At 33.5% G+C, this 26,802-nt stretch overlaps 1 protein-coding gene across 4 annotated transcripts in view; it reads left to right on the top strand.

Annotated features, from left to right (window-relative positions):
• The window catches only part of ME1 (malic enzyme 1), a 271,839-nt gene that overhangs the window by 191,792 nt on the left and 53,245 nt on the right, over positions 1-26,802 (top strand). For all 4 annotated transcript variants that reach the window (XM_074187083.1, XM_074187082.1, XM_074187084.1 and 1 more), the window contains one exon: positions 18,871-18,980. In XM_074187083.1, coding sequence (XP_074043184.1) covers positions 18,871-18,980 — 110 coding nt within the window. The remainder of the gene's footprint in view (positions 1-18,870; positions 18,981-26,802) is intronic.

Here is a 26,802-nt window from a genome sequence, read left to right as displayed (position 1 = left end):
GTTCTCTAAAATAGTATATGCATAACATTAAGAGCTGTGTAAGAAAGGCTTTTGAGATACAAGAAGAAAATATTAGAACTATGTGGGTTTTTTATCTTAAAACAAGAAATTAAAGTTTACTAACATCAACATGCAAGTTGACAATGGCAACCTTATTTGGTGTGTATGTCAGAGAGTTATATATCAAATATAGTACAAGAGTTTTCTAGAAAGAGATGTTGGAGTTCTACAATGTGGATGGTCTGATAATGATCCTCATTTATTACTCTGCTTTCATAATATTATGATGTATTAAAGTTTAAATAGGCCTGATAATAAAGTATTTGAGTTATTTAATTTAATTTTAATTTATTTAATTGAGTATATTTTTCTAAACTTCCCCCTCCCTGCCAGAATTATTACTTGACATCAGTTAGGTCAGACTTAATTCCATTTTAGAAAGGAATATGTACTAAGGTGGTATAATAAGAACAGTTGATATACTTCATCATTCCCATTCTTCCTTCATAAACACAGAGATTAGGGAAAAGCAAACTCAAGTTTAGACTAGAGCACATGTAGGGAAAGAGCAACTCAAAGCTCCCAATAGCTATAAGTCTTTTCTCTCCATCATGGTTCACTTGTAAAGTTACCTGTAGGCACAGTGCAGCTTTTCTTCTGGTGTTCTTAGGAATCTTTTAAGCTGCCTATTCCCAATGAGTCTAGTTTGTTCATGACGCTCAACGCAGAACTGCTGAGAGATGCTTTTTCTGTATGCTTCTAGAAAAGTGTAAATTCTCCAGTCTTCTAAAATTCACAAGGTCCTCTTTTGGTCAAGGAATGGAAAGAGACCTGCCTTTCTTTCCTTTCCCCTTCTTCCTCTCCCCCAACAGTGATTTATTCTCAGGGATTTGGCTAGAGGTTTATATACTAAGCTAACAGATACTATGGTCAATTACAAACCAGACTACTGATTTTATACATTTCCACAAAGAATGGCTGACTTCTAATCAAAACACACACACACATACACACACACACACACACACACACACACACACACACACACACACACGTTTTGCATATGTAATTGAAAAACCTTTTTTAAAAAAAATTCATTCAGCAGAAGTTCCAAAACCTATTCATACCTAATTCAGACCTGATTGATTGACTCATTGGATGTACTTGTAACCTGATAATTATAATTACTTTTAAGTAAAATAGGATGATTAATTGATGTAATGGAGTCTCGCTTTTAAATCTAGTAGTAAGCTAGGAAGTGAGATCAGGGCCAGGATATGAAGAACTTTTTTTTTTTTTTTTTTTTTTTTTTTTTGCAAGGCAATGGGGTTACGTGGCTTGCCCAAGGCCACACAGCTAGGTAATTATTAAGTGTCTGAGGCCAGATTTGAACTCAGGTACTCCTGACTCCAAGGCCAGTGCTCTATCTACTGCACCACCTAGTCACCCTATGAAGAACTTTTAAAAGCCAAACAGAGGAGTTAACACTTTATCCTGTTGACAATAGGCAACCATTTTGGTTGACTAATGACTCAAAGGCTTGAGAAATTGGTGAGAGGAGAGGGAATGATAGATATTTTTTCCCAAGGAGTTTGAATGAGAAAGAGAGGAAAGAAATAAAGAATTTTTTAGTTATGGGGAGACTCCCAATAACCCCCCCAATACCCTGGGGTAATGCCCAGTAACAAAATTCAAATGAATAAGAAAGGCCAGAGAAAAGCAGGTTCCATAGAAAGTTATCTTGGGAGATAAGGATGGGCAAAGCACCATCTTAAAAGAGGATGGCAGAAAAAGCACTATATGTGAAGTGACAGAGGAAAATATGAATTGGTCTCCAGCCCAAAAAGACTTCTTGGAAGAACCCAAAAGCAAAAATCAAGTAGAAAAACTGGGAAAAGAAATGCAAGAGAAATTCAGCTTCTTGCAAAAAAGAAGCACAAGAAACAGCTTGGTGGTGCAGTGAATAGAGCACCGAAGTCAGGAGGACTGAGTTCAAATCAGACCTCATACTTAATAATTGCCTAGCTGTGTGACCTTGGGCAAGTCAATTAAGCCAATTGCCTTAAATAAAATTTAAAAATTAAAAAAAAATTTTAAAAGTAAGCACAAAAATTGGCAGAAGAAAACAAATCCTGTAAAAATACAATTGGACAAATGAAAAGCAAGTGGAAAAAAGATAACAGCTCCTGTAAAAATACAGTTGATCAAATGAAAAAGTACATGCAAAAGCTAACTGAAGAAAATAATTTCTTGAATAATAGACTGGAGCTAATGGAGGCTAATGACTTTTATGGGACATCGGAATTAGTCAAGCAAAATTTAAAAATAAAAGAAAATATAAAATACCTTCTTGGGTAAACAGATGACCTAGAAAATAGATCCAGAAGAAGTATTTTAAGAATTATTGGACTACCTGAAACCCATAATCAAAAAAAAAGCCAGTATAGCATCTTTCAAAAAATTGTCAAGAAAAACTGCCCTTGATATCCTCAAACAAAACAACAAATTAGTTATTGAAAGAATCCAGCAATCACCTCCTGAAAGAGATCCCAAAATGAAAATGCTAAGGAATATTATAGCCAAGTTCCAGAATTATCAGATCAAGGAGAAAATTCTACAGTTGACCAGAAGGAAGTCATTCAGATACCAAGGAGTCACAGTCAGTATTACACAAAACCTGACAGCATCAACATTAAAGGATTGAAGGGCCTGGAATATGATATTTCACTGGGTGAGGGAGCTTGGATTACAACCAAGAATCAACTATCCGGTAAAACTGAGCATACTCTTTTTCAGGGTAAAAGATAGATATTTAATGAAGTAGGTGATTTTCAGAATTTCTTGTTGAAAAACCAGAGCTGAACAGAAAATTTGATCTTCAAAAAGGAAACTTAAGAGATACATAAAAAGAAAAATAGAAGCAAAATATTGTTATTCAATAAGAATAAACTGGCTACATCCCTACAAGGGAGGAAGATTGTCATAATTCTTGAGAGGGAGTATATACTTACTCTGATATAATGAGCAGAAGGTGATTTTGATGGGATAATTTTTAAGAAATTTACATATTGAGGCAGCTAGGTGGCACAGTGGATAGAGCATTGGCCTTCGAGTCAGGAATACCTGGGTTCAAATCTGACCTCAGACACTTAATAATTACCTAGCTGTGTGGCCTTGGGCAAGCCACTTTACCTCATTGACTTGAAAAAAAATCTAAAAAAAAAAAGAAATTTACATATTATTAAGAAGGGATCCTAATGAGACGGGGGGAAGGTGGGGGCAGAATAGGGTAAACTACATCATATGATGAGGTACAAAGGGCCTATTACAGGAGAAGTAAAAAAGGAGGAGGTAAGAATTGCTTACATCTTTCATCATATTTGACTCAAAGAAAGAATAACTCATACTTTCAGGTATAGAAATTTATCATACCTTTTAGGCATTAGGAGGGGAAAGAGGGAAGGGAGGGAAGCGGGGGAAATAAAAGGGGAAAAGAAAAGGGAGCAGGGCAGATAGAAGGAGGCATATTGAGAGAGGCAGTATTCAGAAGCAAAACACTGGTGAGAAGGGATGGGGTAAGAGGAGAAAGAAAAGTTTAAATAGAGGGGAAATAGGATGGAGAACAATGAAGAATTAGTATTTATAACTGTGGATATGAATGGGATGAACTCTTCCATAAAATGGAAGTGGATAGCAGAATGGATTAAAAACCAGATTCCTGCAATTATGCTGCTTACAAGAAACACATTTGAATCAGAGAGATACACATAGAGTAAAGGCAAAAGGCTGGAGCAGAATTTATTATGCTTCAGCTGAAGTGAAAAAAGCAGGAAGCAATCCTTATCTCAGACAAAACAGCTGCAAAAATAGAACTCATTAAAAGGGATAAGGAAGGAAACTACATCTTCCTAAAAGGAACCATATAAAATAAATTAATTTCAATACTAAGCATGTATGCACCAAACAATAAAGCATCCAAATTCTTAGAGGAGAAGCTAAATGAGTTACAAGGAAGACCTAGAGAGCAAAACTCTCCTGGTGTGACACATATTAACCAGTGAGACTCTGGGTAAGTTATTCAACCTTAATTATCTCTCGCAAAAAAAAGAAAAGAAAGGAAGAAGAATCTCAGCAGTTCAGTGATTATGAATAATTGTAAAAGACTTGTGGTGTAAAATGCCATCCACATCCAGAGAAAGAACTTTTGGAGTCTGAATGCAGAACAAAGCATACTATATTTTTGTTTTTTAAGACTTGTTTTATGGGTTTTTCCCCTTTAGCTCTTATTTTTCATTCACAACATGAATAATATGGAAATATATTAAATATGAGTATTCATGTACATCAGATTACTGTCATGGGGAGGGAACAGAGGGCAGTAGGAAATGTGATACTCAAAAGCTTACAAAAAGATGAATATTAAAACCTATTTTAGCATGTAAATGAGAAAATAAAATAACATTCAAAAAAAAAGAAGTTAAAGGAGGAGTGAGTGCGATAAATAATATCCAAAGCGTTAGAATTCTAGAGAATAAATTAAGGGAAAGTTTTTATAAAATGGATTCTATTTTATTTTTTTTTTGCAAGGCAATGGAGTTAAGTGACTTAGCCAAGGTTACACAGCTAGGTAACTATTAAATGTCTGAGTTCGGATTTGAACTCTTGACTACAGGGCTGGGACTCTATCCACTGAACCACCTAGCTGCCCCGTTAATTGTCTTATTTTTATAGTAGGTGCAGTCAGTTTGGTTGCTTGACTGCTTTCAGCTCTATTCAGCTAGGTAGGAGCAAGCTAAGCATATAATAGAAGAGATCTGATTTCATACCCTTCCTCTAACAATTACCATTTTTCTAATCATATTCTATTAATTGAAATGCTTGGAACCTCAGTTTCCTCACCTGCAAAATTGAGATAAACTTATAGGGCTTTCATTTGCAGGATAAGGGCCCAGTGAGAATTGATTGAAAGAGGAATTGGATCTCTTTAAGTGCTCTGCAACTTTTCGGTGTCTCAGTGGAGAGAAGACTGATTACTGAATTATCTCCTATTAAATACATAAAGTGACTACATTGATATAACAATGATAAATGAGTTAATTGGGATTATTTTGGGTTTAGATCAAAGTTGATTGAAGTTAAACTTCTTAACATCCTTTATCAAATAAGATAACAAATAATACAATAGATGAAGTGCTTCATAAACTTTGAAGCTTTATTTAAAACTAGTTATTTCTCATTCTTCTCATCTTCATATTATTTGGAATTCAGATAGAAATAGTCCTGTAACAAACTGCTTATCCTCCTATTGTTCATTTTCTGTGTTTAAGATTAACCAGAATCTTATTTAAGTGAATAAAATTATTGCTTTTGGTTAGTAATTGAATTGAGTTTTCAGTAATAAGACAGCAGGAGCGTACTTCTACTTGTCTCTACTTGGTTCTCATTTTTTTATTTTAAGTCTTTAGATATTTTAGATTTAAATTCCATGTATTTTGAAAGTATTTAGTATGGAAGTATCTATTAAAGATTTTATTGAAACTTTTTGTGGCTCAGTGCCGTGTCTAGATAACATTGTGATATTGGGAAGATAATTATAATGCTGTGGCTCAGGACAATTTATGTATTGACATTTCAAGAATATATTTATAGTAGAGGGATTATAGTGAACTTCTGATGTATAATTCTGGGTACTTGATTATGTCATTCTAGTTATTGATGAGTGCTAAATATGATTAATGATCAGATAATCCACTTTATCTAGTACTTTTAAGCTACCAGGAATAAAGAATATTGAGAAAATATTAGAGCAGTGATAAAATACTGCTTAATTAATATTTTTTCACTTTTTTATCTATATATGTGATTTCATTTTTTGTAGATATCTTCCTGTGAGAAAACTCCTATCAATACTCATTCACAATTGTTGACTAACTATATTATTAGAGAGTTTCCTAGGACCTGATGTAAGCTAATGTATACCAGAATCAGGACTTGAACCCTAATCTTACTGACTCTTCATATCTCTCATCCTCCATATCATCCTGCATCTCATTGAATATATTAATTTAAAATTTTTAAGTTGTATTAGAGTCCATAGTTACTAATTACTATTTTGTAAAGGCATGGAGCCTTAGCTTTATTTCATTGGTCAAAGGTACCAAGAAATAGAATCACCAATTCAGAGTAAAAATTTACAGATTTTCTTAAATCACACAAATCACACTCCCAAAATAAAGAAATCTTCTTCAGCCCTAACTCTGAAAATATGTTAATTTCACAGAGTAAAAGTTACATTTTGGGGCGGCTAAGTGTCGCAGTGGATAGAGCACCAGCCCTGGAGTCAGGAGTCCCTGAGTTCAAATCTGGCCTCAGACACTTATTAATTACCTAGCTGTGTGGCCTTGGGCAAGTCACTCAACCCCATTGCCTTGCAAAAACCTAAAAAAAAAAGATATAAAATTTATTGATGTACATGATCTCTCCCTAATCTTTCCTTGGGAGGAAATGTGGCCATTTTCTAAAGACTGGTAACGAACAGAATTAGGCTAAAAAAAAGGTTTAAAAATTAATAATTTAGAGGAATTATAGCTACTACCAAGAGATAAAGAGAAGTAGTAAATAGAACCCAAAGGGCAGGTACTAGGCTATCATTTAAAAACAAACAACTAAGGCAGTGCATCTAGAGCTAAAAAAAAAAAACCAGGGACATTTAGAGAGAATCAGAAGTATCTTTTAAGTCAAAGGAATGGTAGGAGAATGGAACAAGGTTTAATGAATATAATATCCTAAATATGATATTAAATTGGAATCAGACTGTGCTAACACTATAAACTATTCTCTATATTTGCCAGGGCCAAATATTATCAATAGCTTGTCCAGATGTGTTCAGTGTCTTCAACAGTACACTATTCCTGTAGACACATGTTGTCAAATTTATTAGAAACAGAGCCACTAAAGTGTGTTTGTGTGTGTGTGTGTGTATCCTAATTACATTTTAATCTTGTTCAAGTTACGTTCAGAAGTGTTGCAGCATGTATTTGATATCTTTGCTTTACAACAGTGATTTCAAAGGGAGACCCATATGATTTGATCCCATGGAACATGTGATTAACTTCATTTTTTAGGAACTAGATTATTAGAGCAGAAAGAGAGAAAGGGTGTAGGGTCCCATTTATGTAGATTTCAACAAAATATTTTGTCAATCTGTCAAGTTGCCCTTTTGGAAGAAGATAAAGGCTAGATGATAAATTGGAAAAATTCAAAGAGTTATTGGGAGATTTCTAGTGAAGTTCCTAGGAATCTCTCATTGACCAAATGCTGATTCAAAATGTTATCAATTTCAATAAGGTAATAGAAAGAATATTTATCAGATTTGCCAATGATATAATACTAGGAGGGAATGAAATTTCTTTTTTTTTTTCTTCCACTTTACAAGATGATTTGCAAGATGCCTTTCTTTACACTTTTAGGTTTCCAGCAAAGATGGAAGAGAATTAAAAATAAAAATAATTGTATCTTCTCCTTGAGAGTATCTAAAATAAAATGATAAAAATGAAAGCACATTGCATGCACCATTTATAACACCTATATATGTCTCCATATCTCACTAAGAAAACATTATAAATTTACAACTGAACCACATTTTGTCCTAACCACTGAAGGCAAACCATCCTGAGGGAATTTCATTCCAACCACTAAAAGATTATGATAGGCCTAAAGCCACACATAGCCAAGTAATTAGTAGATACTGGAATATAATTTAGAAGCTCCTGATTGTGTTTCACATGTAGAAACCACAAAGCTTTGCTTCCTCTGAGCTTAAATGCATGTCTTTTAGCACTGTTAGGCTAATAATATATAACAAAGGGAGTAAGCAGTATGAAAGCAGTGCCTTAAAAATATTTTTAAGACCTTTTAAAAAAAAAAATCTACTTAGAAACCAAAAGGAGAAGGATCCATAACAAGTACATTTGTATATGAGAGATTCTTTGTTAAAGAGTCTTCTTGGATAATGGGATTATTATGTAAACAAGGTGTGGGAAATTTCCATCTTTTTTAGTAATCCACACTTTTCTCTCTCCCTTTAACTTCTTTTACCCATTCTTTATACCCCCCCCCTTTTTTAGTTATTCCAACAATAACTACAAACAACCAGGAAAGGTTCACTTTGGAGAAAGAATAGAAGAAAATGAGTGTCAGGTGAAGACTTTATCAGTCTCAGTTATCTCAATTTTTAGAACTAAGAGACAACCTCTCACAGAACATGAGACAATTTTTGGCAACACACTACCATACTGTACCAGATGTACCCCTTTCTTCTATCATCCGCTTTCTTATTTCCCTATAATTTACGCTTATTCTTTCACTTCTATCATGTCCATTTTTCCTAATCAAGTAGTATCTGAAGGCTTTGTTAAGGAGATAATGAAGTTCTTTACCCTGATACTGCCTTTTCTTCAGGCATGATTACCAGAGACTAGTATTTATTGTATTTATTGTTCCCCTTGGTGGTGAAATAGGGAATAACTGGGCTGCTCTGGTTGGAAACTTGTTATAGAGTCCTAGTCTCATGAATATTTCTCTAGCCAGCATTATCACTCAAAATTATCTGTAACAGCTGTGAATTTTGTAATTTATTATTTCTTTCATTGTTAAAAATTCATCTCCATTATCTAAGAAATTCTACTAGAAGATATTTGAATTTTTACTAAGTATCCTCTTAATATAAGCTTATAAAGTATTTGTTATAGAATAAATGCTGCATATAACAAATAATTTTAGCACCATTAAAATGCACTAGTGTTTTCATCATTGTCTACCCTTTTACCAGTTAAATATTTCATTATTTTGTAGGCATTTACTTTATTTGTAAGGATAAGGCAGTATTTCCTTTTAAGAGTGAGCAATTGTTATTGTTTTTAGTTCAACTTGAATTATGATTCTTTAAAGCCAAATTAAAAAATCTTATGAGAATTAACAGCAATAATAAATAAAATGTTTAGTCTGGCCCATCTTATATGTCTGCTTACCAACTCTCTTTGGATTTTTTAAAATGTCCATTGGCTCGCGAATTTAAATGAGATCTTTTAAATTTATATAAAAGTTGTACAATTAAATGTCCTTTCTACCTCTTTTGGAGGATGATAGAAATGGGGAAAAAACTCAAGGTTCATGTGTATAAATTGTTTTAATATTGTTTTTATTATTTTTTAATTCAATTACATATGAAAACTGAGAATACTATCCACTTAAAATCCTGTTGCTTAATGAAATGTTTGTCTCCTAGTATTGCTTTTATGATGTTTTGATAATAGCACTTCTCAACAACAAGAAGTTTATGTAAGCTTTACAATGATTATTGCCTTGGAAATTAGTATGATATTACTGAGAATAATTTCTGTTTTCTTACACTTAATGACAAATTGAATATATATTTTCATGAATATTCTTCCTTTCTTTTTTGCATTGCTATAATGAACAGTAGAATATATGGTAGATTATCTTCCATTTCATCTACCATCTTCCAAAAGAGTGAAATAGTCCTTAAAATATTGTAAATTATTGACCAAAACAAGCTTTCAACATTAATAGAACAAGTTATATTTTAATTGTGTATAATTTAATGCATATTTTTTAGTTTGGGGTCCTAGATTCTGTTTGTTTTCTTGTAATGTGACTATTGTTTATTTCATTGTTATCAAGCACTAAATTAGTATTTCACATGAATCAATTAAGCAAATATACAAGAGCAAAAATGAACAGATTCTGTGTTTACTGCCTATTTACTGACCATTTCTCATTGGTCAGGCAAAAAAGTTTTACTTCTAAATAAAATTTGTAAGGAAATAATTAAGAGTCTTTTAGGTGAAAAGGATTTCATAGAAAACATAAAACTAAGAGGACAAATGAGTGAATAAGTCAAAGGCTCTAGGAAACAAGAGCTGAAGAAGTAGGAATATGTGAAAAGAATCAATATGTGTATATATATATATATATATATATATATGATCACTTTAATATAGTAATTCCTTTAATTAATTGTCTTTATTATGTATATTATTGGTTTTGTTTCAGTAAAAAAAATGATATTTGTATTGTTGGCAATGAACCAGAAAGTAGTTTGTTTAAATCATATTTCAGTGATCAAGTCTAAATCCTGAAAAAAATCTAGGCAAAAGGGCTACAAAGCACAGATACATATTGGCGACTAAAACTACTCATTTTTTTTAATCAAGAGAAGAGAAATTTTAATCAAGAGAGTTCAGTTCTGTTAAACTCCACAGAAATTGCCCACTCACCATGCTGACTTGTACTCAACATGTTTACTTCACAATTTTACTTGAAAGTTCTAGATGGAGTTGCTCTGTTAAATTCTAATCATGTCTACCTCAGGGAAGAATAATGTGATTCTTTTGCATATAATATTGTATTTTGAAATGGTCTTAGAATCTGAATGAATAAAGTATATTTTTAGAAAGCAATGGTAAGTGAAGTTTCTTTGTGAACAAAAAGATAATAGGATCATAGATTTGCAACTGGTGAGAACTTTAAGGGTCATCTAAGCTAACTTTTTCATTTTACAGTTGAAGGAAACAGATCATAAAGATTGTGATTTGCCTAAGGCCACATATAAAATGGCAGAGTTTTGAATCCTGGTCTTCAACCCCCAAACCAGTATTCCATTTGACTAGGCATGTTAGTTTAGTAAATAGGTAATTACTTTGAAGAACACATTTTAAAAAACTCAAGTTTTAGCAGAACATCAATTTAATCAAGATGAGGTATATATAAATCCCATTCTTCCTGTTTATTTGAAACCATTGGATTTTAACTTTACTACAATAATTATGCTTTTTTTCCAACTATACATCTTTTTTTCAATAAAGGTTTATGTGATAAATGGTTCTGCAGCCAGACAGCAAGGAGTTCACTGTATAACATTAATAAAGAGTTCCATTTCAAACTATAACATGACACATTAAAAATCACTAGGGAATATCTGGAAAAGTACTTAAGAATGACATAGTATTTCAGTGAGAAAGTAAATAATTTCAAAAATTCAAGGAGAGTTGTGATTTAAACTTCTAGTTTTTTCCAAGGAGCTAAAAATGTATAACTTGTTACTTATTAATTAAAAGTAATTTTTATTCTCATTGCCAACTCAGATTGACTGAACCCTCAACCTTTTTTATAATCCTTATAATTTATTTCTCAAATGTGCTCCATTTAGAAATTTAATGCTTTTAGTCACAGTGTTCATTTTAGAATAATTTAGAATGACTTATCCAGACTTTTAAAAAATCTATTTCAGTAAGTCTTTAAGTTTTACTTCTGTCAAAGTCCAGAACAGCAAGCTTCTGGACTTTGATAGAAGTAATTAAAATTTTATTTCCAACAAATCATGTGGCTAGCACTTGACTGTATCTGAGAAAAGTCTAGTCCCAGTTATTTAACAAAATCTCTCAACCTGGAATTTGTGAACTTAAAAAAATTATAATTATTTCTTCAAAATTGATTTTCTTTGTAACCCTATGTATTTTATTTCATGTGTTTACAAACTCAATTCTGAAAAGGAGGGCCAAAGACTTTTACCAGGTTGCCAGAGGGTCCATGACACAAGCAGAGTTCCTTCAGACCCAATTAAAAATTTCAGAAATTTAGATGAAATCACAAATAATATGTTTTTATTCGAGATAGTTGCTATTTTGACCCAATTTTAATTCAAAATTTGAGAATTTAAATGTCATAAAAATTGAATAATCTGCAGGTTTAGCATTATTTATAGGATTAAAAATACCCCATAAAAACTTTCTCTTTTAGAGGTGTAGTAAATTCTTTTTTTTTTTTTTTGCAAGTCAGTGGGGTTAAGTGGTTTGCCAAAGGCCACACAGCTAGGTAATTATTAAGTTTCTGAGGCCAGATTTGAACTCAGGTACTCCTGACTCCAGGGCCGGTGCTCTATCCACTGTGCCACCTAGTAGCCCCCAAGGTGTAGTAAATTCTTAAGTCTAGATGTTTGTTTGTTTTTTAATCAGTCAAGATGAGAGCTATCAGTACTTGAAGTCAGGATATTTCCATCTGTTCTTCATGTAGTGAGACTTGTTAGAAAGCACAGATGTATATTACTATAGGCAATGCTCTCCAATTATGCATTTTGTTTAGCTTGTTTCAAACATACCATGCACAAAATGGTAATGAATATAAAAAAAATACTTATTATTCTGTTCACAATTGATCATTTTAGGGCTAAGTAAAAAAAATAATTTTAAAAGTTTACTTTACAGAAATAATTTATATTTTATAACAAACATAATAGGGTTTTGGTGGGGGTTGGGGACTTGGTGAGGAAGAGTAAGATCTGTGAATCACAGGTGTGGATCACTCCCACTAAGAAAGCTCCTTTCAATGTATCTCAGTACCAGTAACAGTTTAGGAACTTAACTCTTAAAAAGTTGCCCAGAGCTCTGATAAGTGAGCCCAGGGAAACTTAATATTTATGAGGCAAGACTTGAATGAAGCTCCTTCTGACTCAGAGGTCAGTCATCTTTCTGTTCTCCACATGTTATTTAAACAAAAACAATCATTTCAAATGTGGTATTTATCTCTTCTCAAACCAGATAATCCTCAAATTGACATCATGACATGCTGTTCAAACAGAAATAGTGGTTTCTAATACAATGCTTATCTTTTCTCAATTCAGATAATACTTAAGTTTAAATTTCATCCATCAGCTTTTCTGCAAAGGATACCAATGTTCCAAGTTCTAATTGTGGAGACACTTTTGTGTTGATCTTAATCTTATGACCAAGATAAACATTTAGAAATATTACAAATTCATTTTACAGCATTAAATTTAAAAGTTAGTACCTTTATTATGTTTCTTTTTCTAGTAACAATTCCAATATGCTAAGAAAGTTGGATGTTTTGATTAGAAATTTTTTGTTTGGGGCAGCTAAGTGGCGCAGTGGATAGAGCACCGGCCCTGGAGTCAGGAGTATCTGAGTTCAAATCCGGCCTCAGACACTTAATAATACCTAGCTGTGTGGCCTTAGGCAAGCCACTTAACCCCGTTTGCCTTGCAAAAAAACTTAAAAAAAAAAGAAAGAAAAGAAATTTTTTGTTCAGTTCTTATATAAAATATTTCTAAAATATATATAAATATTTTTATTGCCTTTCTAATTAAAGTATACTTAAGAAAAATCAGCTTTTTTTGACTATCAGAGATATAATTGTATCTGAGGGAATTTTTACGTCCTTCCTCTGTTACTTACTGTTTGACCTTGGGCAGATCTTTCTAGTCCTCACTTCCCTTAAATATAAGGTTGGTAGAGTGGATGGAATAGTTTCTGAGATCCCCCTCAGTTTTAAATATATTATTCCATTTTTGTTTTAATTCCATCTATATCATGTCCTAAATTGAACACTTGACTCACTTCAAATCACTGTGTTTGAAAAATTGTATTGATTTTGCTTAGGACTTTCTTATAATCACTGTGAGGAAATAACTATTAAAAGTTCTATTATGCTTTGTTTAAATTTTTTTAATTTGAGTAAGGAAAAAGTATGCCCCCTTGTTGAATTCTGCTTTCTAATCTGTTTTGCTTTTTAGTTCCATTTTATGGATGACTTCATCCCATTTACTTCCACGATTATGACTGCATTGTATATTTTCCTCTATCCCGTCTTCTTTAATTTTTCCTATCTTTAACTCTCCCCTTCTTTGAAAAAATGATAGTTATAAAGGAGTTTCACTCACATTTAAAAGTCTTCCCTTGCCTGACCTTCATCACAGATTTTTAACCTTTCTTTCCTTTAAAATGCCTTTATATTCTTTCTGCTCTTTAACGTTTGTTTGTTTTACTTATATGCCTACCCTCCCTCAGAAGCTTTGTTTTAGGCATTGTTTTAGGCATTTTTACACCAACTCCTGTTGTATAAGTGTATGTGTAAGTTAAATGTGTGTCCAGTTAAAATGAAAATGAGTTCACGGATGGGATTCCCACTCTTCCTGCCCCAAATAATGTCCTTTATGTTTGGAGACTCTTAATCTCATGTATTGATATGAGATAGGAATTTCCCTTTCCTCTTTGATATATTCCCTTTCCCCTCTATTTCTTCTCCTACTAAAATCATTAGAGCGTATTTAATTTTGTCTTATTTAGTTTTCTCTATGACAAGTTATTTTTGGTTCTAAAAACTTATTTTTTACCTTTGGGAATATTGTAAAAGGTGGCAAAACCAAATACAATCCACTTTCTGTTTTTTTGTATTGTCCAACATGCTAAGAATAGTTTTTATATTTTTACCTTATTACAAAAATGTGTATTTCATTTATATCTCAACCCTTAGCATATCATATTACAGGCTTCTCCTTTTTAATGGTAGCCAGTAAATTCTGTGGAGTCATGACTAGGTTGCATGGTTCTTTAAACTTTTAGGCTGCTCGTAGTATATTTTGCTTTGATCAGGAAGCTCTGGATTTTGACTATGGTTTTCCTGCAAGCTTTCATGATGGATTACTTCTCTTAGGAATTGATTAATGATTCCTTTTAACTTTTATTTTCACTTTGCCCTTTTCTTTGAGATCTGGGTAGTTTTTTTAATTAATGATTCCTTTAAATATGATATCCAGGATTATTTTTTGGGCAAGAATTTAAGGTATCCCAATGATTCTTTGATTATCTGTCCTTGACCATGTTTCATAGTGAGTTTTTTTCATAACACTTTACATTCTCCTCAGTTTTTTTCAATGCTTTTTTAATTTAATATTCCTTCTTGTCTTAATGGAGTCAATATTTTCTGTTTGGCTCATCCTGATTTTCAAGGAGCTCAATTCTTGGGTTAGATTTACCACCATCTCATCTAAACTATTAATTTTCCTTGTCATTTTTTCCACCTTGGTTGTTATTTCATTTAACATATTTCTTTACCTCTTACTATTTATTTTCTTTGAGGAATTATCATAGTTATTGTAGCCAGGACATTCTTTTCTCCAAAGCTCTACTTAGACTTATGCAGTTTCTCTCTTTTTCTTGATTTCTTAAACTTCTTTCGAGTTTATAGTATTTATTATGTTAAGCAGCTTCTATTTGGTCTTGCCTCTAAGTCTCAGTTTCTAAATTGAGACTGTGCTAGGGTCAGAGTCTAGTTCATCCTCTATGTTTTGATGGCCTGGGCAGGCTCTGCTAGGGTCTGGGATGCAGTGGCTAAGACTATATGCATTATCTTTTGTATGAATTCCTGGTTTTTGTCTCAGATTGCTTGAATCACCTTTGGCTCTGGTCCCTTCTTTCTCTACTTTACTGTCCACACAGCTAGGTAATCATTAAATGTCTGAGGCCAAATTTGAACTCAGGTACTCCTGACTCCAACGCTGGTGCTCTATCCACTGCGCCATCTAGCTGCCCCATATGTCTTTTTACTATCAATAAACAACAAAATACTGCTCTTTGAGCTGGTTTTTCTCTTTAATAAATCTCTCTCTTCTAAAATGTGGTTTTTCCTGCTGATGAATTTCCACCATCCCTCTCTATGAACTATTAAAATCAGTGTTACTCTTGAATGCCCTATTTCTACACTTGATTAGCTGACCATACCACTTATGACTCTTCAATTGTGGTAGTTTATTTACCATGGTTAAACTTGTTTGTAGATGATTGTCTTTAGTGTTAATGTCCTCCAATCTCCCTTTTTTAATTTCAATGACATTTAAGTTAGGTTCAAGATGTTTTAATATTTTTTCTTTTTTTCTGTATTTATTCTAGCCTTTTATTGATTTTTTTATCTTTAACAGTCTAGTAGTTCTACTTAGATATTCAATACTAATATGATAATTGCTTTTTTCTTTTTGTTCAAGCTTTTGATAAATGGAACTTACTTCCTATATATATCATTGTCTCATTTATTTTTAGGGCATTGGAGTGGAGGGAGGAGAGAAGGAATTCTTCAGAGCAGTCTGCCCTTTACATTGCTACCAGATCAATTTTCTTACAATATCACATCTTCACTAGTGTGATGCCTTGTTCCTTTTGCCTACTGAAATTCTGATAGTCAGGGCCCAAAGCTACCTTTTCAATCACATGTTCTTCATTCACAACTTGTGCTTTCCTGTCTTCATAACGTTGCTTATCTCGGACGTTGAAATTCTATCCATTCATCAGGTTGCAGAAACAGTGTCTTAGAAATACTCATTGCATACATACAACTTGCACAAACTGTCAACTTAGTACATTTACTTTGTTTTTTCAATATAGACAAATCAATATCTTTCACACTGCTGTGGATTTACTGAAGAGGCTTTGTAGGACACTCAGTGCAATTAATTCATTGTTGTCATATGTGAAGAGGAACATTTGGAGAACTCCATCAATAGGGAATCTTTTATTTGAATGCCATGCAAGAAATCTTCTGGGACACTGGCAACCGTGGTTATCTGTCTTATACCTTTATGAATATCAGTGTTCATTAAGACATTGAATAGACATTTCTATACTCATATCTTTCATAATTATATATAATGTTGAGATGTACATAAGAGATAGTTTGTCTGAGGAAAGCAGTCAAGGTTGCATTCTCTTCTAAGTCAAATGGTTTCCTAAAAATCAGTAAACAAATGCAATGGGATCCTATATTCTCTCACATGCTTACCTTTAAATCATTGTGTGACTATAAAGATATTGTTTGTCTTCAGAAATTAGGAATAGACCTATAAAAAGATATGAACAATTTTTGAAAGAATAGAAAAATCTTAATGAACATATGAAATTGTATTCTCTGAAAGTGATATTAAGAGAAGCACACATTAAAACAACTCTGAGGTTTTACCAAACAAGCTACAAAGTAGCATAGATTTTAAAAAAGGAATTCAAATAAATCTTGGAAGGATTATTGGAAAAGAAGCACAATAATGGACAGCTAGTAGGGTTCTGAATTGGTTCACTCTAGAATTAAGTGAAAAAAAAAAATAGCACTAAACTGTCCATTTCCTTTGACCCAGCAATTCCACTTACCCTAAGGAGGTAAAAGCCAGAATGTATCATAAAGTATGAAGCAAAAAAAAATTCTTATCAGCACTTTTTGCAGTAGTAAAGAACTAGAAATTAAGCGGTAAAATAAGTAGAAGCAAAAGTACAATGTATTAGCAATGTAAATTAAAAACTCACCAAAAGAAAGCAGAATTTTCAGTTGCTAATGAACCAATAATTTGTCTTGGAGAATTAATTAGTCAGTAAGCATGTATTAAGTCCTTTTTATGTGTCAGGCTTTCTAGTGGAGATTTAAAAAAAAAGTAAAACCTCATGAGTTTATATTCTATCAGGGGGAGGTAACATTTACATATATAATCATATAAGGAATAAATACAAAGCAGGGTTGGGTTTGTTTTTTGTCTTGTGTGATTTTTTGGGAAAGGGTGAAGAAATTTTTTAGAATTTAGAATACAAAGCAGGTGGGGAACATCTGGCCCATGGAGACTCGAAATTCAATAAATCTAGTTTTTTAGGGGTAATTAATTAAATGTTTGACCAAATTTAGCAGGCTAATTTTTATGTTGATCATTTTGTATGACCCTCAAATGATGCACTAGATATCCAAATGGCCCTTCGCCAAAAAAAAAAAAAGGTCCCCCAACCCTCTGATGTAGAAAGTAGTTTGTTAAGTTGAGTCTTGAACAGAGATTCTAAGAGGCAGAAGTGAAAAGGAGAGAGCATTCCAGTCCTGGACTACAAAGTGGAAGACCCTGTATGCAGAATAGCAAGTAAGCAGTATAATTTGATTACCTAGTATGAGGAGGAAATTAATATGCAAGAAAATTGGAAAGGTAAAAAAAACACCAGGTTATTAAGAGATTTAAATGCCAAATGGTTTGCATTTGATCCATTGGAGTTTGCTCATTAGGAGAACAACACAGACTTGGATATTATGAAAATCATTTTGTTATCTATGTGAAAGATGGATTTGAAATGGGGAGAGGCTAGAGGTTGGAAGACCAAAATGGGGTCTATGATAATTAATATGCAAGGTAGACCTGAGCCAAGGTAATAGTAATGTGATTAAAGAGGAAAGAAAAATATACGAAAAATGTGGAGATAAAAATGATAGGAACTAGCAACTGATTTGGTCATGTGGGGTAAGAAAGTCTGTGTAGAATTGAAGATGACGGGGCAGCTAGATGGCGTTCAAATCCAGCCTCAGACACTTAATAATTATCTAGCTGTGTGGCCTTGGGCAAGCCACTTAACCCCATTGCCTTGCAAAAAGCCTAAAAAAGAAAAAAAAGAATGCAGGATGACCCCAAGGTTTTGAATGTAATAATTGGAAAGATGTTGGTGTACTTGGTGTTATAATAAGGAAGCCCAGAAGAGAAGTGAGTTTGGGAGGGAAGATGATAGACATGCATTTGAGATATCAGAAAAAATAGTAGACAATTGGTGATATAGATTAGAAGGAGGAGAGAGACACTAGGAAGGAATATATAGATATAGGAGTAATATGAATAAATATGAAGAACAGCACCTCCTCTCAACCATTAGGCAGGGGACTCTGTGGGGAAAATGCTGCATATATATAGTTATTTGGGGGTAACTGGTCTTTATTGTATTGCTTGACTGTTACAAGGAGTGTAGTACAATATATTTAGAAAAGAATAGTAATTTAGAAAGAAAAGTCAGATTTTTAAAAAGAGATTATTCATGAAACCTTGCTTATTCCTTTGTCATTTTTGCATTAAAAGTAATTAATTTTGTTACATGAGTTCTTTCTTATAGTTGTTATAAGCCACGAGAAGATATAATTTGATACTTCTTGATATCTCCTTGTTTGTCTTACTTGCTAACATATCTTTTTAAAATTTCTTTCTTTTTATCTCCTTAGGTATGGAATGAATTGTCTTATTCAGTTTGAGGATTTTGCCAATGTAAATGCATTCCGTCTCTTGGAGAAGTACCGGAACAAATATTGCACATTCAATGATGATATTCAAGGTAATAAAATATTCTATCTCCACTGTTCATACTTTGTGACGCAATAATGCACCAATTTCCACAGTTGGAGTATGGATAATTAAATTTCTAAGATCATAGATTTAGAGCTAGAATAAACTTGAGATGTCATCTTAATACAATCCCTCATACCATTTTAACTACTATTTCTAGTGATTTAGACAAAGAAAAAGAGTATATAATCGTGGAGCATAAAGATTAGAAAAAACTTTTAAGTTCATCTAATTCTAGTCCATCCCCTCATTTCACAGATAGAAAATTTATGCCCAAAGTCTTTGAAGGACAAAAAAAAAATCAGCATGTGAAAACCTTACTTTAAATATGTTTGAGAATAATATGCAATCTACATTGTATTAATGATAGTTATTTTTCAAGGCTCTATACCACATTTCCCTCTTCTCCCAAAGCAAATTTGTGTCTCATCTCTTCCTTAAAAGGAGGTACCCTCCCAAATGTCTACCACTATCTCCTGCCACTTTTTAACCTGTATCTGCTCTCCCCTGCCTAGAAAAACAATATTCTTCTACTTTTCACACACAGCAAACATTAATTACCTAGTTACGTGCAAGAAACTGTGATACTCGCTGACAATACTATAGCAAAAAGGAAATCTTTCTTTTCTTCAAAGAATTTACATTTAATTTCTAGCTGTTTGTGTTTCTTTTTTTAACACCTTTTATGCTAGGTGGTGACAGCAGTGTTTCTAAGACCTGAACTTCTACCATTCTTGGAAGGTTAAAATATGGTGGGTGACAGAAATCACTAGAACCAAGAATATTATTGATAGAGCATAGAAGAGCCAAAAACAAGAAAAACTACTGTATTAGTAAGATAAGTAAAAATAAGTAAGATAATTAAATTAGTAAGATAAGTAAATAAGGCAAAAGATTATATAATGCACTGAAGTGAACCAATCTTGAGAAGAAACAATAGGAATAGAGGATATAATATATTTGTTTAATTTAGTTTAATTCAGCAATTATTTATTAAGTACCTACTCTAAACAAAGTATAGCGTGATTACCAAAGAGGCTTGGGATTATGGGCAAAATAGTAAAGTTCTAGGATGCCCACACATATAATATTCAAATAGAAATTAATTAAACTCAAAAGGGAAATAAAGAGGAGGGGGAGGGACAAGAAAGGAGAAGAAGAAGAAGACGGTCTAAGGAGGCAGGGAGAGTAGGAAAGAGAATAACCATAATCTAAACAATCTTGAATATTGAAGGGAAAACCCAAAGAGTGAATTAAAAGGAAAAGAATAAAAACCTAGAATGAGAGGTAGGATATGGAGAATAGATACAACAAATATGAAACAGGTCTTTTCACTTAGAAGATCACAAGTGTCAGACAAATTTCTTCTCTCTTCACTTTTTTCTTATTTATAAAGAAGGAATGGTAGTAAAGATGGGAAAAAAATAAAAGAAGAAAGAATGGAGCACAGCCATAATTGTGAATGTAAATGGGATGAACTAATTCATAAAACTGCATTAGAAAAGATATGGATAGATATGAATTAGAAAGCAAAATCTGATAATTTGTCACTTGTGAGAAGCACACTTGAAAAATAACAATTAATATAGAATTAAAATGAAGAATTGGAACACAATCTCTTAAACTTAAAAAAGTAGCTATTATGATTTCATATATGGAGAGAGTAAATACAGAAAAGATAAAAAGATAATAAGGGAAATTACATTTTGCTAAAAAGAACCATTGGTAACTAATAAATAGATATATGCATGTGTGTATGCATATACTTAATGTTTCTAAGTGCATAAAGGAAAAATAAATAAAATTAAAAGGAGAAATAGTTCATAGAATTATATTAATGGAAATTTAAATTACTATTTTCAAACATTTATGAATCTAACCAAAAGATAAAGAAGTTAAGAAGAAAGAAGTTAAAAAACCTAAATAGAACTTTAGAAAAATTAGAAGTGGTTACTGCATGATAACTGGAAAGAATTTACTTATTTTTCAGCTTCATACTTTTAAAAAAATTGACCATATAGGGAGGCATAAAGACCTTACCAAAAAGTATAAAAATGCTAAAAGCAAATTTACTAATCATAATGCATTAAAAATATATCTGATAAAGGCCTCAAAAAGAAAGAATTTAAAAATAATTGGAAATATATAACATTGTAGAGAACTGTTGGGTTAAAGGATGAATTATAGAAATAATATAAATTTCATCAAAGAAAATGACAATAATAACATAGCACACTAAAACTTATGAGTTGTAACAAGCAGTTCTGGAAGGAAATCTAAATGTTTTCATCAAGAAAGGAGAGCAAAAAAATTGATTGGCATGTAATTCTAAAAACATGAAAAACAAATAAGAATCCTCAACTGTATAAAAAAGTAAGAATTATTATTATTCAAAAGTAGACTAATAATATTAGAAGCAAAATAGTTTATAATTTATAAATGAAAGTAAAAACAAAAAATAGTTAACAAGCTTTAAAAAGAGAAGAATACAGGGGCAGCTAGGTGGCACAGTGGATAGAGCCCAGCCCTGGAGTCAGGAGTACCCAAGTTCAAATCTGGCCTCAGACACTTAATAATTGCCTAACTGTGTGACCTTGGGCAATTGACTTTTAACCCATTGCCTTAAAAGAGAGAGAGAGAGAGAGAGAGAGAGAGAGAGAGAGAGAGAGAGAGGAAAATTAAATTGTATCAAAAATGAAGAACTACTTATAAGAATTGAAAAGGAAAAATGGAAATTCTTTGACCAATTATATCCTAACAAAACTAATCATTTAAGAGAAATTAGATGCTTATAAAAATACAAAATACCTAAATTAACAGAATAGGAAATAGACTAATTAAATAACCAATGTCAACAAAAATAAATGAACAAGTCACAAAATAATCCCCAAAGAAAAAATCATAAGTGATTTCTATAAAATTTCTATAAAATGTTCAAAAAGCAATGAATTCACATAATAAGTAAACTGTTTACAATAATAAGAAAGGAAGGTGCCATTCTTTCTAGTCCTTTGCTGTTGTTTTGAGTTGTGAATGACTCTTGGTGACCCCCATTTGGGGTTTGCTTGGCAAAAATATGTAAATGGTTTGTCACTTACATATCCTATTTTTAGAGATGAGGAAATTGAGGCAAGTCGTTAAGTGACTTGCCTCGGGTCACATATTCAGTGTCTAAGGCCAGATTTTGAACCCTGGAAGATTAGTCATCCTGGCCTGCCGGCCTGGCATTCTCTCTATTGTGCTACCTAGCTAGGAAACCTTTTTTAAGTGAACAAATATAATCAAAATACCTAAACCAGGAAGAAACAAAGTGGAGAAATAAAACTATAGAGCAAAAATCCCTAATGAGCCTTCATACAGAATTTTTAAATAAAATATTGGCAAGCAGGCTGCAAAAGTACATTTGTATAATTATATGCTATGACTCAATTGAATTTTTACTAGAACTGCAGGGCTGGTTTGATATAAGAAAAACTAGAAATAATGAAAGAAAAAGAAATTGAAAGAATAAACAAAGGTTAAAAAAAAGAAAGCAGAAGATAATGTGGTTGGTTTATACCTAGAGAACCCTAGAGAGTCCACTAAGAAATTAATTTTTCAAAAATTTTCAACAAAATTATAAGATTAAAATCTAAGCCCTTTCAAATCATCAAACAACCTTATATATAAAAATAAGAAAAACTAGCAAGAAGAGCTAGAAAGAGAAATTCCAATTTAATATGAATATATAGTTTATTCTATTCCTTATTGTTTTTTTTATAAATTTTATTTATTTAAGGCAATGGGGTTAAATGACTTGCCCAAGGTCACATAGCTACACAATTATTAAGAGTCTGAGATCAGATTTGAACTCAGATCCTCCTGACTCCAGGGCCAGTACTCTATCCACTGAGCCACCTAGCTGCCCCCACATTCCTTATTTTTGAACCATATATCTCATAGTATTTTTGACATCTTCCCCTTTTTCTGCCTTTACATTGAAATCAAGTATAAAAGTATATATCTACTAATTTAATATGAAGGATTTTAACAGGTTCTTATGAATTTCTCCACCTCCTTATTTTCCATACCATAAATTAAAACTATTTTCATAATGAACTTAGGCACACACTTGTCATGAACACTGAAGTATGACATGACCAATGTCCAGTTTAATAGTTTCTTGTTGTTTTTAGATATACCATAAAAAAACTCAATGAATTCTTTGAAATTTGTCTTTCCATGGAGTGAGAAAGAACTGATGGAGTCAGAATGTATATTGAAGCATATTTTTTCATGTTTTTTTTATCTTTTGGTCTGTTTCACAATATGACTAATATAGAAATAGGTTTAGCATGATTGCACATGTATAAGTTATGTCAAATTGTTTACTTCAGGGTGAGGAAGAAAGGGAAAAATTTGAAACACAAATTTTTTTAATGAATGTTAAAAATTGTCTTTACAAGTAATTGGAAAAATTAATTTAAAAAAAAACAAATCAAGGAAAAAAGAAAATATCTGAGCTACTCTTCAATTTCCTTCTGCCTGTTTTACCCTGCAAGAATATGAGTTCCTGATAATAAGATTTTTAGTTGATCATATACAAGAATTTATACATTGTGCAATAGTACAACGGCTAAGTTAATAGTTCTATATATAGTTAAAACCATAATTCTTAATATATCTTGTCCCCCTCTTCTGCCTCTTTGTCACAGACATTTCAGTATCCAAAAGGAGCTATATAAAATTGAATTTCATTTGTATTTCCCTTTATTACATGGGTTTCCATGACCAGAGAATGCATCACTGAGTTATCAGCTGTAATGAACCTCTCCATACCCAACTAAATTGTTTCCTCAGCAGGCAGGGAAAAAATGTTTCTGAGACCATTCTCATAAAATTTCCAGCATGATAGAACCTGTCACATGATATGCTTTCCTGCCACAGCCTTGAGTACCCTTGAGTATCTTCATGCCATAATGAAGCATAACAATAGGAATTAGCATAGGAGAAAAATTTTATTAGAATCTTAATGTTGACTTCTGGCCAAGATGGCGGAGAGAAGACAGGCACAGTTCTAACGTCTCCTGATCTCTTCCCCATCTATCACATGAAACAAACCTCTTAAAAGAAAACCAACCCACAAAACCCAGAAAGAAAAGCCAGGAGAAAGAACATCTACCTCAGGATTTGTCTCTGGCAGCAGCTTTGGCCGAATTCTGGCGGGTGAGTCTGGACTCAGAGGGAGGATCAGCCCGATTAACAGCTGAATTGGAACCAAGAGTCTGAGGGGCCAGAGAGCCGAACCTGCTGGATCAGCAGTGGGGCTGGATGAAAGGGGCTTTGGTCTGCAGGGAAGCAGAGGCGCTGGTGTTGGTACTGTCCCCCTGGAGCTTGGGGACCAGGCTGGGGGGGGAGAGTTCTGGTGCAGGAGAGCTGCGGACACCATCCCTAGGCTCCACAGGTCAGAGAAACTCTTGAGTACACATCTCCCTTACAGCTCAGGCCTTTACCCAAACAAACAAATGCAAACTACTTCTGCCTCAGGCCCAGGTGTGTCAGCAGAAGAACCAGCCCAGCTGAGGAATGACCTCAGGCCAGGGTAAAGCCCACCATTGATTAAAGGCAAAAGAATTCAATAGCTCCAACTCCTCCCTTCCTGCAAAGGGAGAAGGCCTCCCAACCAAGGTCACAGACACTCCAGAGAGGGCAACCAGCACCTCCTACTGGCCAGTCAGAGAAACTGCACTCAGTGAGTAAAGCCTTTAGCGATCCCAAGCCCAGGTGAACCAGCCTCCCCCCAACTCAAGGTCTTAGCATAATGAAGAAGGGTCAGCGGAAAGGTGGATCCATAGAAAAATTCCTGGAAGGGAAAGACCCCAACTCAGAGAGACCTGGAACCTCTGAGGAGAATACAATCTGGTCTCCAGCACAGAAAGACTTCCTTGAAGAAATAAGGAAGGAGCTTAAAAATTTGGGAGACACAATTAATTCCTTGCAACAAGAAAACAAAACCTTAGAAAGTACAATTGGACAAACATAAAAGGAGACTAAATCTCTCAGATCATCAATTGGACAATTACAAAATGAGAATAATTGTCTCAGATCCTCAAATGAGCAAATGCAAAAAGAAATTAATTCTTTCAAAACCTCAATTGGTCAAATGAAAAGCTCTTTCAAAAGTAGAATTGACCAATTGGAAAAGGAGTTGCAAAAGGTTAATGAAGAAAACTCCTTCACCCAAAAAATAATGGAGTCTACAGAAACTAATGACTCCATGAGACAGCAAGAGTCAGTTAAACAAAATCAAAAAATAGAAAAAATAGAAGCAAATATAAAATACCTCATCAACAAAACCACTGACCTTGAGAATAGTTCGAGGAGGGGCAACCTGAAAATTATAGGACTTCCTGAAAACATTGAAGAGAAAAAAAGCCTGGACTTAAAATTACAGGATCTAGTGATGGAAAACTGCCCTGATATCATGGAATCGGAGGACAAAGTAGTTATTGAAAAAGTACATCGATCCCCACCAGAAAAAGATCCTAAAATGAAAACACCAAGGAATGTTGTGGCGAAACTCCAGAACTATCAGATAAAAGAGAAAATCCTGCAAGCAGCCAGAAAGAAACAATTTAAATATCAAGGAGCCACAGTAAGGATCACACAGGACCTGGCTGCATCAACTTTAAGGGATTGAAGGGCCTGGAACGAGATATTTCTAAGAGCACGGGAGCTTGTAATGCAGCCAAGAATCTACTTTCCTGCAAAGCTGAGCCTTCTCTTCCAGGGAAAAAGATGGACATTTTACGAAATGGAAGAATTCCAAAAATTTCTGATGAAAGACCAGAGCTAAACAAAAAATTTGGACATCAAACAGGAGGTTCAAGAGACACATGACAAGGTAAAAAAGGGGGGGGGATGGTAAAAGGGGAAAAAATGTAATCCAGTAAGTTGAAACAGGCTATATCCCAGCATGGGGGGGGTGGGGAAGATTCTCATAGACCTTGAGAAATGTAACTAACAGAGAGAATACACCTAGCCAGAAATGATGGACATTCATGACCTATCCATGAGACTGCTATCTAATGGGATATAACTGGCTTTAACCCCACTTGGCAGAAAGACTCTAATAACTCTCAGGAATTTTGACTCTATTCGATAGATTATACAGTACTAGAGGGGACAGACACTCAGAATTTTCTATGACTTAGATAGAATGATCTAAAAAAAACACTGCCTCCCTAAAAAGGGGGGACAGGAAAGAGACGGGAGGAGGGAGGGGATTGAATGGGGTAAATCTCATTACACTCAGAGGTACATAAAAAACCTATGGTAATAGTGGGGAAGAAGGGAGCAGAGGAGAAACAACTGAATCTTCTTCTCATCAGACTTGGCTTAAAGTCAGCCTACACATACTCAGTTAACTTAAAACATCTAACCTTTCAAGTATTAAAAGGGGAAAAGGGGAGGGGGGGGTCAGAGAAAGGGAAGGGGAGTGGGGAAAATAAGGGGAAATAACAAAAGGAAGGGAAGGGAAAGGGGAAAGAAAGGGGAGGGTGTGATATAGGAGGGCAAACACACTGAAGGGGGTGGTTTTCAGAAACAAAAGACTGGGGAATATGGATAAAAGGGGGAGAAAGGGGAAAAATACAGACAGAGGGAAGATGGCACGGAGGGCAATAAAGAATTAGTAATCCTAACCTTGAATGCGAATGGGATGAACTCTGCAAATAGCAGAGTGGATTAAAAAACAGAATCCTACAATATGCTGCTTACAAGAAACTCATTTGAAGCGGAGAGATACATATAGAGAAAAGGTAAAAGGTTGG

Source organism: Macrotis lagotis, chromosome 5 (assembly GCF_037893015.1).
Source record: "Macrotis lagotis isolate mMagLag1 chromosome 5, bilby.v1.9.chrom.fasta, whole genome shotgun sequence".
In the NCBI taxonomy this organism is placed as follows: Eukaryota; Metazoa; Chordata; class Mammalia; order Peramelemorphia; family Peramelidae; genus Macrotis; species Macrotis lagotis.
The sequence above is the reverse complement of the archived record's forward strand: the minus strand, read 5'-3'. Positions and strand labels throughout refer to the sequence as shown.